Source organism: Grampus griseus, assembly GCF_964374135.1.
Source record: "Grampus griseus genome assembly, chromosome: 11".
NCBI lineage: Eukaryota > Metazoa > Chordata > Mammalia > Artiodactyla > Delphinidae > Grampus > Grampus griseus.
This window is the reverse complement of record NC_139005.1, coordinates 84,646,315-84,663,226: the sequence shown is the minus strand read 5'-3', so window position 1 is coordinate 84,663,226 and position 16,912 is coordinate 84,646,315. Positions and strand designations below refer to the sequence as shown.

General features: G+C 43.7%; 1 protein-coding gene across 1 annotated transcript in view; it reads right to left on the bottom strand.

Moving 5' to 3' along the window:
- The window catches only part of STAB2 (stabilin 2), a 158,314-nt gene that overhangs the window by 101,565 nt on the left and 39,837 nt on the right, over positions 1 to 16,912 (bottom strand). The window contains exons 10-15 of the mRNA XM_082666494.1: positions 6,836 to 6,969; positions 4,873 to 4,955; positions 3,349 to 3,498; positions 1,941 to 2,084; positions 1,473 to 1,529; positions 1,198 to 1,323 (exon numbers count right to left, since the gene is read on the bottom strand). Of these exons, the coding sequence (XP_082522620.1) occupies positions 1,198 to 1,323; positions 1,473 to 1,529; positions 1,941 to 2,084; positions 3,349 to 3,498; positions 4,873 to 4,955; positions 6,836 to 6,969 (694 nt within the window). The remainder of the gene's footprint in view (positions 1 to 1,197; positions 1,324 to 1,472; positions 1,530 to 1,940; positions 2,085 to 3,348; positions 3,499 to 4,872; positions 4,956 to 6,835; positions 6,970 to 16,912) is intronic.

Below are 16,912 nucleotides of genomic sequence, written 5' to 3'. Positions count from 1 at the left end.
CCTGCCGATGCAGGGGACGTGGGTTCGTGCCCTGGTCCGGGGGGATCCCACGTGCCACGGAGCGGCTGGGCCCGTGGGCCATGGCCACTGGGCCTGCGCGTCCGGAGCCTGTGCTCCGCCACGGGAGAGGCCGCGGCAGTGAGAGGCCTGCGTACCGCAAAAAAAAAACCAAAACAAAAAAAACCCGAAAAAACAAAACAAAACAAAAAAACCAGTGTGACCTGGGATACCTGAGTTAGAAAGTTGGTGCTTACCAAAATGTCTATTTCTGGACCTCATTCCACTGCCATGATATCAGAACGCTTGAGGTGAGCTTCTGCAATCAGCTTATTTAACAAGCTCCATGGGTAATTCTTAAGCATACTAAAGTTTGGGGATCACTACTCTAAAAGATTCAGACCCCCTCATTCTATATAGTCAACACTGATCTATATGAGGTCATAGGTAGTTTTGCCCCATTGCCAAGATGGTAGCAGGGCCTCAGGGTACTGAAAGAAAGCCTGTGGTCCTTCCTGTAATTCCACTATTTGACATTCTAATGAAAAAAAATTCCATAATTAGCTAACCTTCTTTTCAGTTTAAGGCTGATATTTCTGGAAGAGGAAACACTTTAAATGGTATCAGTCATTTATACCCTAGAGTGAAAGAGTAAAAAATCTCCTTTCTTGAGGAGGACGTGAGAGAATTGAAGGTTTATGGTGTATAAGGAGAGGGTTATTGTGGAGAGAACTGAAAACAACAGAAAGGAGAGTCGGGAGCCCCTAAAAATAACATTTATTCCTTTTAAGTTTAGCCTAGACCTGGCCCAGAATGCCCTACATTAGGCTTCATTTTCTAGATGATTTTAGAGTTATAGGGAACTTAAAATTATGATTTTGCTATTAAGAAATATTAGAAGAGCCAGGACAAATCAAACCAACCATTCAGAGCTGGGGTTGCATATAGATTCTATTTCCTGTGCCCAGCCTGATCGACTGGTCTTTTAGCTACTTGGAACTCTACTGAGGAGACTGTAGCCACATCTAGGCTTAGCTCCAGAGTACAGTGATTGATTAATGATGTCTGCCTTTGTTTTGCAGAAGGATAGATGGTGATACATGTGCTACTTGTCATCCTTAATTTAGAAAAAGCCTGTATGGACAGAGACTGAAGCAGTGATCCTGACATGACACCATTACAGTCAGTAGGATACAATACCTCTGAAGAAAGGAGATACTCGAGAGTGCCATCCTTCATGCTATTCAATGCTTCATCACTTGGAACAAAAACGGTATATTGTCCACCAATCCCATCCTCATCTAAGACATGTCCCACACTGGTTTCCTGCATTTGAGAAATGAAAATGTATATCTGCAACCTATCTCAGATAAATATCTGAATTCCCCAGCAAGTATTTATAATTGATACCCCCTGCTAATTTTACAAAGGACTGGACATAAAACACTTTCTAGAAATTCATGAAAAGTACATACCTCTAACAAAGATCTGAACTTGCTGTATCTTGGTTGTAGCATTGTCATTATGGTTTGCTAAAAAGAGACATCTTGCTTAAAATTTAGTGAAAAAAAATAAGGTGGTTTAGGAAATATTTAGATGCTCTAACATGAAAAGACTGATGACAGAGTTTACACGTAACTGTGGATCTCCTCCATAAAGCACAAGGAAGGGGTAAATTTCACGACAGCTGGTCTGAGTTGTCAGGTGTGACTATGAAAAAGGTCACAAAATCAACATCTTTCCTACACTTCCGATATGCCTTTCTCTCTCTCTCAGAGGTGCCCAGAATTCTACTAAAAACAGAAATTATCCCATTTTCCCCATGGTTGGGGTCCTAGTACAAGCACATAGTGCTGGCATTTATTTTCTTTTTGGGAGTGACTCTCCAGGGAGCAAAGGGAGATGGATTTGAGGTGACGTCACTTTTACCTGAAATATCTCACCTCAATATTGCTCTCAAACGTGGGCGCCACCTTGTCCATGGCTCTGTCGAGGATGTGCAGGAGCCCGTTGGAAGCAATTATGTTCCCTTGTATAATTTTTACCTTCTTTTTGCCTCCATAGAGTTTAAGCTTCAGGTGTCTGTCCTAAAACACCAAGGAAAAATAAAAATTAATGTGTGCCCTTGAAAAATCGAGCACTGGATTAGAAGAAGCCTTAAATCCTTGGGTTCTGCCACTTATTGGCTGTGTGACCTTGGATGAGTCACTTATCCGCAAAATGGGAATGATGGTTTCTGCTCAGTTGAGTTCACAGGTCTTTCATTAAGATCAAATGAGATAGCATAGGAAATCACTTCTGCCTACCAGTGATTGCTAAATGAGAATAAGGCATTATAGTCTCCCTGCCATAGATGGCAAGCTACAAAAAGGCCCCAAACTATTCAATTTATTGCAAATTCATTACCTACTTTAGTGTCTTGGACAGAAGAGGCACACAATAAAACATATTTGTTGAATGAATAAAGGAATGAATGCATGTCCTTGTGAGAAAGGAAACCACATCTTCCTCTGTCTGTCTGTCCGTCCATCCATCCATCCGTCCATCCATCCATCCTCACACACACACAGTACAACCCACTGGTGAAGGATTCAGGCTTTGGGGTCAGGCAGACCTGCTTCTGAATCGTGGCTCTGGCCCTTACTGTGCTACCTCTCAGGTTTCCCATTGGAAAAGCTTTCACAGGGCTGTTGTGAGCCTTATGTAACACAAATCCAGATTTACCCCAGTACCTTGCACGTAGTAAGTGCTCATTAATCTATCAACTATTGATGTTTGGTGAAATGCAACAGGATAGGTCATAACCCCTCCCCCCATACACTCTCTCTGTTGACTGACCATGTGCCCTTCAGCTCAGTAAAATCACAAAAAGAGTTATTTGTGAAAGAGAAGGAAGATATTTTAAAAACAAAACGGAACTGATGGCATTAGGAGAGATGCAGTGTTGAGTTGGAGAGGATGGATAAACCCTGGTAATCTAAAACAAACAATCCATTTCCTTTCGTAAGAGGAGTGCTGATCTGCTGATGCGTCCAGGAAAAAGGTTTACTGTAAATTTCTCCTTCCTGCTGGTAGTTGAATGATGGTTGCCTTGAAAACTAATTCAGACCAGAGCAAAATCACTTTACAATTCCCTTCCCGTAACAGCCCACCCCTCTCCCTCCTGACCCTTTCCAGTGCTGTTCTCCATTTCTTTCCTGTGTAGGGAAGTGCTCTGACAAATAAGGAACAAGGAAAGGAGTTCTTTGGAACCTTTCATGACCCCCGGACACCAAGAGAGAGCTGGCTATGGCCATCGACTCAGTGAGCGGCTTCATTCTGGGAGTGAAAATCAGAGAGACCCTCACCTACCTTATCATCACTGAAGACTTCCCCTGACTTTCCAGTCAAAGTATAGAATGTGTCTGTATTATTCATTTGCTCGGTGCTCATCTGTCCAGCAATTATGTGGAGTTTCACAAAGTACTGAGCAGCTTCGTTGTTCAGCAAAAGCTCTTTTACCTGAGAAAAGCAAGCCGATTCCTTCAGTCTCTACTGTGGTTTGAAGGGAAAAATGAGGTTTGTGATTCAGGTTATGACTTGTTTAGCATCAAAAACATCCAAGCTAGTTCACCCTGACTTGAGTTTGGGCTCTTTCAGATACAGATGACTTTCCCAGAGATAAGCTGCCCTAAGCAGCAGAAAGGGAGCAGAAATCTAGAGGTGAGGCACGGTATGCTCTCAAACCATGGGGGGTGCTCGGGGAGGGAACCGGACATCATGGGGAGAGCATAGCGCTGGGGCGGGGAGGACCAACGTGGTTGGCAGGTGCTGAGAGGTCAGTCATCTTGAGCCCAGGAAGCAGCTGGGAATGAAATGTGAAATTGTGTGAAAAGACCCAGTAGAGTGGACCGATGGAGCTTTTGAAGAGCAAAATTAAGATTTTCGAAATCCTTTGGATCAAACTGACGTTTTGTCAGTATTAGATTGTCAACAATCACTCAGAGACCTTTTCTCAACTGTGGAAATTCAATCTGTATATTAAACAAGAGACCACATGCAAAGGGTCTAGCCCAGATGCCTTCAATATTCACTAGTTCTCCTTCCCCACAGGAGACATGTGAGTGCATCTCTGAAGATTAATGACAGATTCATCTTGGACGGATGAATGGTGGTGGCATATTAGGAGGAGAGAGTCTGAAACTCGCTGGGTGTTAACTGACTGCAGCACAAATTATGATCACAAAGTATCTTGGATATTTTTGTGATCGTATATAAACCAATATAAACCAATTTCACACAAATCAGTGTGTTCATTACCTACATTAAACCAAATCTAACTATGGCACTGATACCATGGGAAACCTCCACTGGGCACTATGGGTTTCATTCCCACTGGTTGACATTATCTGAGACAGCAGCTGCTCACACTGAAGACTACAATTCTCTTCTAGTTTCCCCTACCACTGTTACCACTTACGATGATTTTAAAGAAACAAATACCTAGCTGGTATGTTAATTTAATTCTTTCTGTGGGAAGTGAGCAGTTTTGCATTATGCAAATCTTATTTATCACGTGACTACAGTTAAGAACCTTTAGTGATTACCCTTGAGGGGTGATGACTGGAAGGGGGCATTGGGGGAGTCTTGCTGGACACATCGACATGCACTTTGTGACAGTTCATTGCGTTGTGCACTTACTGTTTGTATACTATCCGTAAGGACGTTTAATTTTGCTCAAAGAATTTTATAAAAAAATTTGCATCTCATGATCAGTAGGTTTAATTTTAATGGGGTTTCCCACTTTAAATAAAGAGGGTACTGTCTGCTAAGGTGTTTTTTTTTTTTTTTTACATTAGTCCTTATTTATAAAACAAGGTTATTTAAAATACTTACATTGAATCCTTTTAATCCTTTGTCTGTCGGCAACAGCACGGTAAATGGTCCCAGGTTACTCAGTGGCCAAGCATAGGCTTTGTCTTAGGAGTTGAAATACACAAAGAAAGAAAACACTAAATGCGTCAGTAGCTCACGAGGAGTAAAATCAGGCAATGCCCCTTGTGGTCCACTTAGACCCTCTGACTCCTGAGCTTCTCCATTCTAATTGGTATTATGCAGGCCCTAGGTGAACTGGGAAGCTAAGAATGTGAGGCCCCCAAGTGTTCCTCACAACTGTGTGATTTTTCCTATAGCCACAGTCTTGACTCAAAGATACCCTGGGATGAGAGGGTCCATGAGGGTCATGTGACAACATCCTTGGACAACCTCTGCCTCTGTGCCTGACTTTCTGAGCTGTTGCCATCTCAGTGAGTGAAGATGCAGCCCTTGCTCCATCAGGGCCAGCTCAGAAGAGCCTCATTCTTGGGACTTCCCTGGTGGCTCAGTGGTTAAGAATCTGCCTGCCAATGCAGGGGACACAGGTTCGAGCCCTGGTCCGGGAGGATCCCACATGCCATGGAGCAACTAAGCCTGTGCGCCACTACTGAGCCCACGTGCCACAACTACTGAAGCCCGCGGGCCTAGAGCTCGCGCTCCGCAACAAGAGAAGTCACTGCAATGAGACGCCCGCTCGCCGCAGCTAGAGAAAGCCTGTGCGCAGCAACGAAGACCCAACGCAGCCAAACATAAATACTTAAAAAAAAAAAAAAAAGCGCCTCATTCTTGGTTCAATGCTTTGTCATTGCCATCGTGAAATGCTCAATACTTTGTGAACAAAGAAGCCCTGGTCTTTTCATTTTGTACTGGGCTTTAGAAATTTTATAGCTGGTCCTGTTCCATGCCCCTGGGGAGGCGTGGACAGCAGGATGGGCTCTGTGCTCTCACACAGGAGGCAGTGTGCCCCGCACCTCATCAACTGGGCAGGTGACAGGGTGACTGGACTTTGTCCAGAGAAATGTCTAAAGGACACTGTCCCCCTTGTCTGCTCTCACTGATATTCTAAGAGTGTGTAGAGGAAGGCAGGAGAGCCCTGAGGTCTGCCAGTAATGCCTGACTCCCTGGGGGGTGTCCTGCAAAGAGCGGGTCATTTGTGTAGGAGGCACATTATTTGCGCTGAGAACACAGCACTGACCAGTGCAGAACACTTCCTCCTCCGCCCGTGCTCTTTCTGGGAAATCATGCTTGGTGACTGGGCAGTTCTAGATGATAATATTTTAAGGATTCTGTTGATTGCTCAAGCCTGTGTTTTATTTCCTGTCGACTGGCAAAATTTGTGTTTTATTGGAAATCTTGTCTAACACTGTGATAAGCTATATTTCATTCTTATGGGAGTGTGAGGTCATGACCTCTAGAGGGTGTTCGGAAAGGCAGGAGGGTGTTTTAGGCTGTCACCCTGCCTGGGGGCTGGCAGAGAATGTGTCACTATAGACTGTTAGTGGTTGGGGGACCAAGGATGCTAAACACCCAGCGATATGTGAGATGGTCGGTCGCACACCGTCAAGACTCTGCCCCACATTCAAATGGCACCTTCACTGAGGAGCATGGATAGTGCCTCCCAGTACTACCTGCCAACATTGTTTCCCATCTGGAGGACCCATAAGGTCAAGGGAAAGAGGATGGTTTCCATCCTCACATCGGTAGCTGCCTATCTCACTGTTGTTGCAGACCTGTTAATCGACAGTGACCCCAGGACCTTGTCCTTAGCTGCTGCATTGCTGGATCTCTTGGCACTAACTCTCATCTCCTTGGAACAGCTGCTTGTCCTTTTCCTCCCACTTGCCCTTCCTAGAAAGGGCTGATCCCAATAGATAAGACTTGCCTATCCTGCACACCCCTTGCTGAGTGATTGTGTGTCTGGCAGATGTCCTTGCCCATCAGAGGACTGCGCTTTCTGTGTAAATGTGCACCCATGGCTGTGTACCCAGGAGTGAGATGAAAGAGGTCAGCCTTCCTTGCCATTCTCCTCTGGGTTCAGTGTTTAATTCTCTGAGTCGCTCCATGATGTTTCCATAACACGTCGAGCCATCGCCAACGTAACCTTTGCGGCAAGTGCATCTACAGAGAGGGGGAAAACACACTTTCAGGGTCTCAAAGCCATTGGATGTTGAGGTCATACAGTCCAAACCCCTCACTGTGCAGATGGGGAAGACTGGGACAGTCAGACTGGATGCTCAGAGCGGGACAGAGACAAGGCCAGAAGAGTGGGACAAATACAAGTGAGCATTCCTAGTGTACTGGCTGACACAGAGCAGCCCCACAAGAAATGGATATTTAATAAATTATGTGTGTATATGTAAACACTAGATAACTCTGTATATTCTTTTTTTTTTTTTTTTGCGGTATGCGGGCCTCTCACTGTTGTGGCCTCTCCCGTTGCGGAGCACAGACTCCAGACATGCAGGCTTAGCGGCCATGGCTCGCGGGCCCAGCTGCTCCGCGGCATGTGGGATCTTCCCGGACTGGGGCACGAACTCACATCCCCTGCATCGGCAGGCGGACTCCCAACCACTGCGCCACCAGGGAAGCCCTCTGTATATTCTTTGCCTCAGTATTTTTTCAAAGCATAAGCAAGAGCCCATGTATATCAGAAGCACTAGGAGTACTTACTATCAATGTAGAGTCTAGGTCCCCACTGCAGAACCACGAAATCAGAATAAGCTGCTGAAGCCAGCCTCAAGAGTCAGAGCTGTGGATCTGCTTGGAAGACTCTTCCCCTCCCTTTCCTTCCTGAGGTCTCTGCTCAACTGTGCCTTCCTAGGGAAACCTTCCTTGATTTTCCATCCCCTTCCCCATCCCTTTGTACACTGTGTCGCCCTTAGTGTGCCACGTAGCTCCCAGTGCCATGTAGCTCTTTTCTGCAGCACCAGTCCCAGTTGTAATTTCAACCTAACCTGTGTGGTTTTTTGATTAAGATCTGCTTCCCCATCTAATTTGAGAAAAGAGTAAGGACAAGGGCTATGTGTGTAATTATTCACTCTCGTAACCCCAAGATCTAGTACAGGGCTTGGTCCATAGTAGGTATTTAATTAATAGTTGTAAAATAAGTAGTAATTGAATTAAAAGAAATATGTAAACAATGGAAGTCACAGAATCGTATATGATAGTTTAGGTTCACCAAAGAGAAATGGAGTTAAAGATGCAGTTAAAAAGGCACTAGCAAAGACACAGACTGGCTGAATGGATACAAAAACAAGACCCATATATATGCTGTCTACAAGAGACCCACTTCAGACCTAGAGACACATACAGACTGAAAGTGAGGGGATGGAAAAAGATATTCCATGCAAATGGAAACCAAAAAAAGCTGGAGTAGCAATTCTCATATCAGACAAAATAGACTTTAAAATAAAGACTATTACAAGAGACAAAGAAGGACACTACATAATGATCAAGGGATCGATCCAAGAAGAAGATATAACAATTGTAAATATTTATGCACCCAACATAGGAGCACCTCAATACATAAGGGAAATACTAACAGCCATAAAAGGGGAAATCGACAGCAACACATTCATAGTAGGGGACTTTAACACCCCACTTTCACCAATGGACAGATCATCCAAAATGAAAATAAATAAGGAAACACAAGCTTTAAATGATACATTAAACAAGATGGACTTAATGGATATTTATAGGACATTCCATCCAAAAACAACAGAATACACATTTTCTCAAGTGCTCATGGAACATTCTCCAGGATGGATCATATCTTGGGTCACAGATCAAGCCTTGACAAATTTAAGAAAACTGAAATTGTATCAAGTATCTTTTCTGACCACAACGCTATGAGACTAGATATCAATTACAGGAAAAGATCTGTAAAAAATACAAACACATGGAGGCTAAACAATACACTACTTAATAACGAAGTGATCACTGAAGAAATCAAAGAGGAAATCAAAAAATACCTAGAAACAAATGACAATGGAGACACGATGACCCAAAACCTATGGGATGCAGCAAAAGCAGTTCTAAGAGGGAAGTTTATAGCAATACAATCCTACTTAAGAAACAGGAAACATCTCGAATAAACAACCTAACCTTGCACCTAAAGCAATTAGAGAAAGAAGAACAAAAAACCTCAAAGTTAGCAGAAGGAAAGAAATCATAAAGGTCAGATTAGAAATAAATGAAAAAGAAATGAAGGAAACGATAGCAAACATCAGTAAAACTAAAAGCTGGTTCTTTGAGAAGATAAACAAAATTGATAAACCATTAGCCAGACTCATCAAGAAAAAAAGGGAGAGGACTCAAATCAATAGAATTAGAAATGAAAAAGGAGAAGTAACAACTGACACTGCAGAAATACAAAAGATCATGAGAGATTACTACAAGCAACTCTATGCCAATAAAATGGACAACCTGGAAGAAATGGACAAATTCTTAGAAATGCACAACCTGCCAAGACTGAATCAGGAAGAAACAGGAAATATGAACAGACCAATCACAAGCACTGAAATTGAAACTGTGATTAAAATTCTTCCAACAAACAAAATTCCAGGACCAGATGGATTCACTGGCAAATTCTATCAAACATTCAGAGAAGAGCTAACACCTATCCTTCTCAAACTCTTCCAGAATATAGCAGAAGGAGGAACACTCCCAAACTCATTCTACGAGGCCACCATCACCCTGATACCAAAATCAGACAAAGATGTCACAAAGAAAGAAAACTACAGGCCAATATCACTGATGAACATAGATGCAAAAATCCTCAACAAAATACTAGCAAACAGAATCCAACAGCACATTAAAAGGATCATACACCATGGTCAAGTGGGGTTTATTCCAGGAATGCAAGGATTCTTCAATATACGCAAATCAATCAATGTGATACACTATACTAACAAACTGAAGGAGAAAAACCATATGGTCATCTCAATAGATACAGAGAAAGCTTTTGACAAAATTCAACACCCATTTATGATAAAAACCCTCCAGGAAGTAGGCATAGAGGGAACTTTCCTCAACATAATAAAGGCCATAAATGACAAACCCACAGCCAACATTGTCCTCGATGCTGAAAAACTGAAACCATTTCCACTAAGATCAGGAACAAGACAAGGTTGCCCACTCTCACCACTCTTATTCAATATGGTTTTGGAAGTTTTAGCCACAGCAACCACAGAAGAAAAGGAAATAAAAGGAATCCAAATAGGAAAAGAAGAAGTAAAACTGTCACTGTTTGCAGATGACATGATACTATACATAGAGAATCCTAAAGATGCTACCAGAAAACTACTAGAGCTAATCAATGAATTTGGGAAAGTAGCAGGCTACAAAGTTAATGCACAGAAATCTCTGGCATTCCTATACACTAATGATGAAAAATCTGAAAGTGAAATCAAGAAAACACTCCCATTTACCACTGCAACAAAAAGAATAAAATACCTAGGAATAAACCTACCTAAGGAGACAAAAGACCTCTATGCAGAAAATTATAAGACACTGATGAAAGAAATTAAAGATGATACAAATAGATGGAGAGATATACCATGTTCTTGGATTGGAAGAATCAACATTGTGAAAATGACTCTACCACCCAAAGCAATCTACAGATTCAGTGCAATCCCTATCAAACCACCACTGGCATTATTCAAAGGACTAGAACAAAAAATTTCACAATTTGTATGGAAACACAAAAGACCCCGAATAGCCAAAGCAGTCTTGAGAACGAAAAACGGAGCTGGAGGAATCAGGATCCCTGACTTCAAAGCTACAGTAATCAAGACAGTATGGTACTGGCAAAAAAACAGAAAGATAGATCAATGGAACAGGATAGAAAGCCCAGAGATAAAACCATGCACATATGGTCACCTTATCTTTGATAAAAGAGGTAGGAATGTACAGTAGAGAAAGGACAGTCTCTTCAATAAGTGGTGCTGGGAAAACTGGACAGGTACATGTAAAAGTATGAGATTAGATCACTCCCTAACACCATACACAAAAATAAGCTCAAAATGGATTAAAGACCTAAATGTAAGGCCAGAAACTATCAAACTCTTAGAGGAAAACATAGGCAGAACACTCTATGACATAAATCACAGCAAGATCCTTTTTGACCCACCTCCTAGAGAAATGGAAATAAAAACAAAAATAAACAAATGGGACTTAATGAAACTTCAAAGCTTTTGCACAGCAAAGGAAACCATAAACAAGAGCAAAAGACAACCCTCAGAATGGGAGAAAATATTTGCAAATGAAGCAACTGACAAAGGATTGATTAATCTCCAAAATATACAAACAGCTCATGCAGCTCAATAACAAAAAAAAAACAAACAACCCAATCCAAAAATGGGCAGAAGACCTAAATAGACATTTCTCCAAAGAAGATATACAGACTGCCAACAAACATATGAAAGAATGCTCAACATCATTAATCATTAGAGAAATGCAAATCAAAACTACAATGAGATTATCATCTCACACCAGTCAGAATGGTCATCATCAAAAAATCTAGAAACAGTAAATGCTGGACAGGGTGTGGAAAAAAGGGAACACTCTTGCACTGCTGGTGGGAATGTGAATTGGTACAGCCACTATGGAGAACAGTATGGCGGTTCCTTAAAAAACTACAAATAGAACTACCATATGACCCAGCAATCCCACTACTGGGCATATACCCTGAGAAAACCATAATTCAAAAAGAGTCATGTACCAAAATGTTCATTGCAGCTCTATTTACAATAGCCAGGACATGGAAGCAACCTAAGTGCCCATCATCGGATGAATGGATAAAGAAGATGTGGCACATATATACAATGGAATATTACTCAGCCATAAAAAGAAATGAAATTGAGCTATTTGTAATGAGGTGGATGGACCTAGAGTCTGTCATACAGAGTGAAGTAAGTCAGAAAGAGAAAGACAAATACTGTATGCTAACACATATATATGGAATTTAAGAAAAAAAAATGGTCATGAAGAACCTAGGCGCAAGACGGGAATAAAGACACAGACCTACTAGAGAATGGACTTGAGGATATGGGGAGGGGGAGGGGTAAGCTGTGACAAAGTGAGAGAGTGTCATGGACATATATACACTACCAAACGTAAAATAGATAGCTAGTGGGAAGCAGCCGCATAGCACAGGGAGATCAGCTCGGTGCTTTGTGACCACCTAGAGGGGTGGGATAGGGAGGGTGGGAGGGAGGGAGACGCAAGAGGGAAGAGATATGGGAACATATGTATATATATAACTGATTCACTTTGTTATAAAGCAGAAACTAACACATCATTGTAAAGCAATTATACTCCAATAAAGCTGTAAAAAAAAAAAAAAAGGCACTAGCAGTGGTGTGCTGGTAGATGTTAGACATCCAGCTCTCCAGGGGGAACAAATAGCCCTGCCTTGCAGCATTTGCCGATTTCCCATGGTTCACACTCCCACCTTGGCCAATCTCAAACTACTGTGACACTAACCAGCAGGCACATCCCTGAAAACTTAATCATTGGCTCTTGTGACCCATAAGCCCTGGCTCTAGCAAACCACTGCTACCTGGCAAAGACTGGCTGACAGCTGGCTGAAACTGGCAAGGTGCTTAGGACGGTGACATTCTCCAAAATCTTGGAGATAAGTCAGGAACCAAACAGGAGACAGGGGAAGAACATTTCAGAGAGGAGAGAGGCAGGGATGCTGTGGGCATGCATACCACAGAGGTGGCTCATGCTTAGGAGAGGATTCCAAAGAACAGTTATACACTCGCTAATCCATTTGTGTTTCTAAATTGGTACCATTGCACACAGATATATTTCCAACAAGTTTGCTGAACAAACATTTCTGAGTCTTATCACCCCTGCTTGGATTGCTGCAATGACTCCCTACGTGGTCTTTCTGCCCTTAGTTTTCCTCTCGTCAAATCAGTCTTTCACACAAGCCCTGAGGGGTCTGTCCCAAAGGGAAATCTGGCATCTGTGTGCTTAACACTCTCAGGGACTCCTTTTGTCTACAGGATGCAGTGTAAACGCTTAGCACGCATGCAAGGCTACAAAGGGTGGGGTGGAGGGATCTTGTTTATGTGTCCTTCCTGCCTTCATGCAAATCCCAGCAACACCAAATCGCTTTTTTTCCCTAGACTGTTATACCCTTCTCAGGCTGTGTGTCCTGCCGGGAGTGCTCTCACCCACTCCTCATAGCTCAGGTGTGACCTAGGCAGCCCTACCCGGCCTCCCTACTCACTCCCCCACCACAACTCATCGTACCAAAATGACCTCTTCAGGGTTTCTCGCCTCTGCCAGCTGGCACGCTCTCCTAGAACCTGGATCCCACCTTATTTCTCTCACCTTATTTCTCTCCCTTGTATTCCAGCACCTGGGACAGTGCCTCATTGTTGAACTGATTTTCTATCTATCTACCTATCTATCTATCTATCTATCTATCTATCTATCTATCTATCTATCTATCTATCTATCTATCTATCTATGGCTGCGTTGGGTCTTCACTGCTGCACGCAGGCTTTCACTCTAGCTGCTGCAAGCAGGGGCTACTCTGTTGTGCTGCGCAGGCTTCTCATTGCAGTGGCTTCTCTTGTCGCACAGCATGGGTTCTAGATGCGTGGGCTTCAGTAGTTATGGCACACGGGCTTAGTTGCTCCATAGCATGTGTGTTCTTCCCAGACCAGGGCTTGAACCTGTGTCTCCTGTATTGGCAGGAGGATTCTTAACCACTGCGCCACCAGGGAAGCCCGAACTGATTATTTTCTAGGTACCTACTTAATTCTATAAACTGAGCTAGGCAAGAGAGCTATAAAGATGATAACAACAGATACCTTGCTCTTCTAGCATCTCACATGCTGGAGATGAACCTGAAAACAAATCACTTATGGCAACATGATGAGGTTACTTAACATCTTTGAGTCCCAGTTTCCTCATCTACGAAATGGGTTTACTAGCACCTTTAGGGCTGTAGATAGAAGAGACAATGCATGAAAACAGCTGGCACAGTGATGGACACATAGAAAAAGCTCAGTACTTGGCAGATGATGAGAGCGATGGAGACGGTGGCGATAATGACAATGACGGGGCTGGGATGCAGCAGGACAAGTCCATAAACAGATGACTCGAGTTCCATAGGAAGCGCTGTGATAGATTGAATAGGATGCGGTGGGGCATGGAGGAGGAAGTGACTAATTCTGCCTGAAGAAATATGGAACAAGTTCTAGGAGGAAGTAAGTTTTAAGCTAATTCTAAAAGGATGCATATGTGATTCCCAGCCAGACAAATGACTGGGAGATCATTTACTGATTGAGCCTTAGGGGCTTTTATAGAGCAGTTGCTCTAACCAGGGACAATTTTGCTCCCCCCCCCCCCCGCCCCGGGGACATTTGGCAGTGTCTGGAGACATTTTTGGTCATCACAACGGGGGTGAAGGTGCTACTGGCATCTAGTGGATAGAGGTGACGGATGCGGCTCAACACGCTACAAGGCACAGGACAGTACCTACAACAAAGAGTTATCTGGTCCCAAAGGTCAATAGTGCCGAGGCTGAGAAAACTTGTTATGAAGAATCACTAAGGTAGATATAACCATGAAACAATAGCTTATTTAATACAATCAAATGACAGTTTCCTACTTAAACATCAACCTTCTCTGTAAGTACTGAGCTTCAGGATGGGGAATGTAAGGTGACAAAGAGGGAGACTGGCAACTCTTGGAAGTGATACAGTAGTCACTATTGAAAACCAATCCTGGGGGTTTCCCTGGTGGCGCAGTGGTTGAGAGTCCGCCTGCCGATGCAGGGGACACAGGTTCGTGCCCCGGTCTGGGAGGATCCCACATGCCGAGGAGCGGCTGGACCCATGAGCCATGGCCGCTGAGCCTGCGTGTCCGGAGCCTGTGCTCCGCAACGGGAGAGGCCACAATGGTGAGAGGCCCGCGTACCGCAAAAAAGAAAAGAAAAGAAAACCAATCCTGCTGTACGTTATGTAAGTACTATGTGAAGTCAATAGAAAGACAAGTAACTTTTATAAGTTACTTTTTATATTTCTCTCTGAAAGTTCCCTAAGTTGTTATGAGGCCAGTGATCCATTTTGTCTAAAGACACTTAACTTGTCTTTCCTAAGGATGGCAGGAGAATTATATTTTAATGGTCTCTGTGCTGAATGGAATGTATGAGACATAAATATTCTTTCAATTTTTATTTAAAATCTCGGTCCACAAGTCTGAGACTTTATGAGACCATTTTCTGACTCAGCTGGGCTACGGCCCATTCATAGCATCACCTCTTTTATAAATTGGTTCTTTACTAGGTATAAAGTTCTTACCTGCTGTCCCAAGGCTTTCAAAACACCCACAAGCCACCTGCATTTTATGTTATGAGATGGAATTATTTATATTCAATGTTGGATAAAATTTAGTTAAATTATAAGGTGCCCCCAAAGTTTACGGTGATAAATATTATAACAGAAGCATTCCAGGGTTCTCTGGGAGCCCAGAGGGAGGGGCACCTGAGTGGACCAGGAAGACAGGGGAGGCATCAGAGAGGTGAAGATACTCAAGTTGACACTGCAGGATCAGCGTGTTGGTCTGACTCAGAGGAGGTGGGGAGGCAAGGACGGTCTAAGCTGGGGGAATATGTTTGAAGAACAATAAACAGCTCAATGGCACTAGAGCCAAGGGTGCGTTGACGGCAGTGGTGGAGGTAAAGCTGGCCCATGCACACCCTCTGCAAACAGCCATCTTCGGCCATCCCCTGGGGGGAGTGGTCCCAGGAAGAGCCCGTGCAGGTTCCGGAGGCTGGTTTCAAGCCCTCTGAGCAGAGAATGAGGTCCTGGTTACTTGAGTGGGGTCTCTGGTGTGCCTTCCGGCTCTGGGAGATCACGGCCCCTTCGTCCTTCAGATTCCTTGCCCCGGTGTAGTCAGTGGAGGGCCAGAATGGGGTCCTCTAAAATGCAGTGCCCAGGGCAGGGGCCCCTGTTGCCCAGGTCTGAGGGTCACACTGCTGGGAACACATCTGGAAGCGGCTGAGCTGGGGTTTGAAGCTGGGTCTGTCTGGGAAAGCCCATGATCCTGCTGCATGGTGCCGAGGCACCGTATTGCTTCGGACAGGATTCTTGGGAAGATGGTTCACACTAAGGAATCCTAACCTGCACACGTCGCATATAAACCCTGTCATTAGTGTCACTAATGTCCCCATTTTCCGGTATGCCTTTTCTGTCACGTCCAGGCTTTGCACACTCAAATAAGACAGGAATGCCTTTCTCTTCTGTCATGCCTTAATTCCCACCTCTGCCACGTAAAAATAGAAAGGCACAATTTTAACTGACAGGAAGTAATGGTTCTTCTTAGTAATATTGAAAGTGGAGTGTAGAGTTTAAAGCAGGCTTATACACATTAACTTGTCAGCTCTGCCCAGGGAAATAGCTCCACCTGTCAGGGGAGGGAACTGTGGTTCCAGAAAGTTATGTGACTTGTCCAAGTTCACCCCAGTTGTGAGTGGGGGAGCCCACACTGGAACTCATTCTTCTTTATTGGGTGGTCTTCTCTGACTAATGCTGCATGACTTTGAATACTCTGCATAGACTGATTGCCACATTGAGGAGGCATAAACAAGATAAATCCCTCTCCGGGGTGAACTAAATTATTGGCAGCCCCATATTTTATCAGTGTCACTCAGCCAGCCTTAACACAGGCCTCTTCCCAGCTGAAGACAGTCAGGTTTTGGAGGGGGGCGGATGTCGAGAAGTTTGTGAGTGACACACAGACCCCTAAAATCGACGGTTAGTTCCACTGACATTCTAGGCACAAGTTTTAATGCAACTTCTATTATTCTGATGTTCCAGTTTCATTTTTCGATTTTATCTTCTCAAACACAAAAGAAAGTGTTTAAAGTGTTCTACTCAAGCTTTCTCAGAGGATGGTACCAAGTGTGCAAGCTGGCTGGTTCGGTTGTCAGTGTCAGAACCTGGGTTTCAGGAGAGGACGTGCCTGTATGCATAGCTGTGTAGGTGTGTACGTGCCTGTACAGACGTCTGGGAGGGGTTTGCGTGTGCAGGGTGTG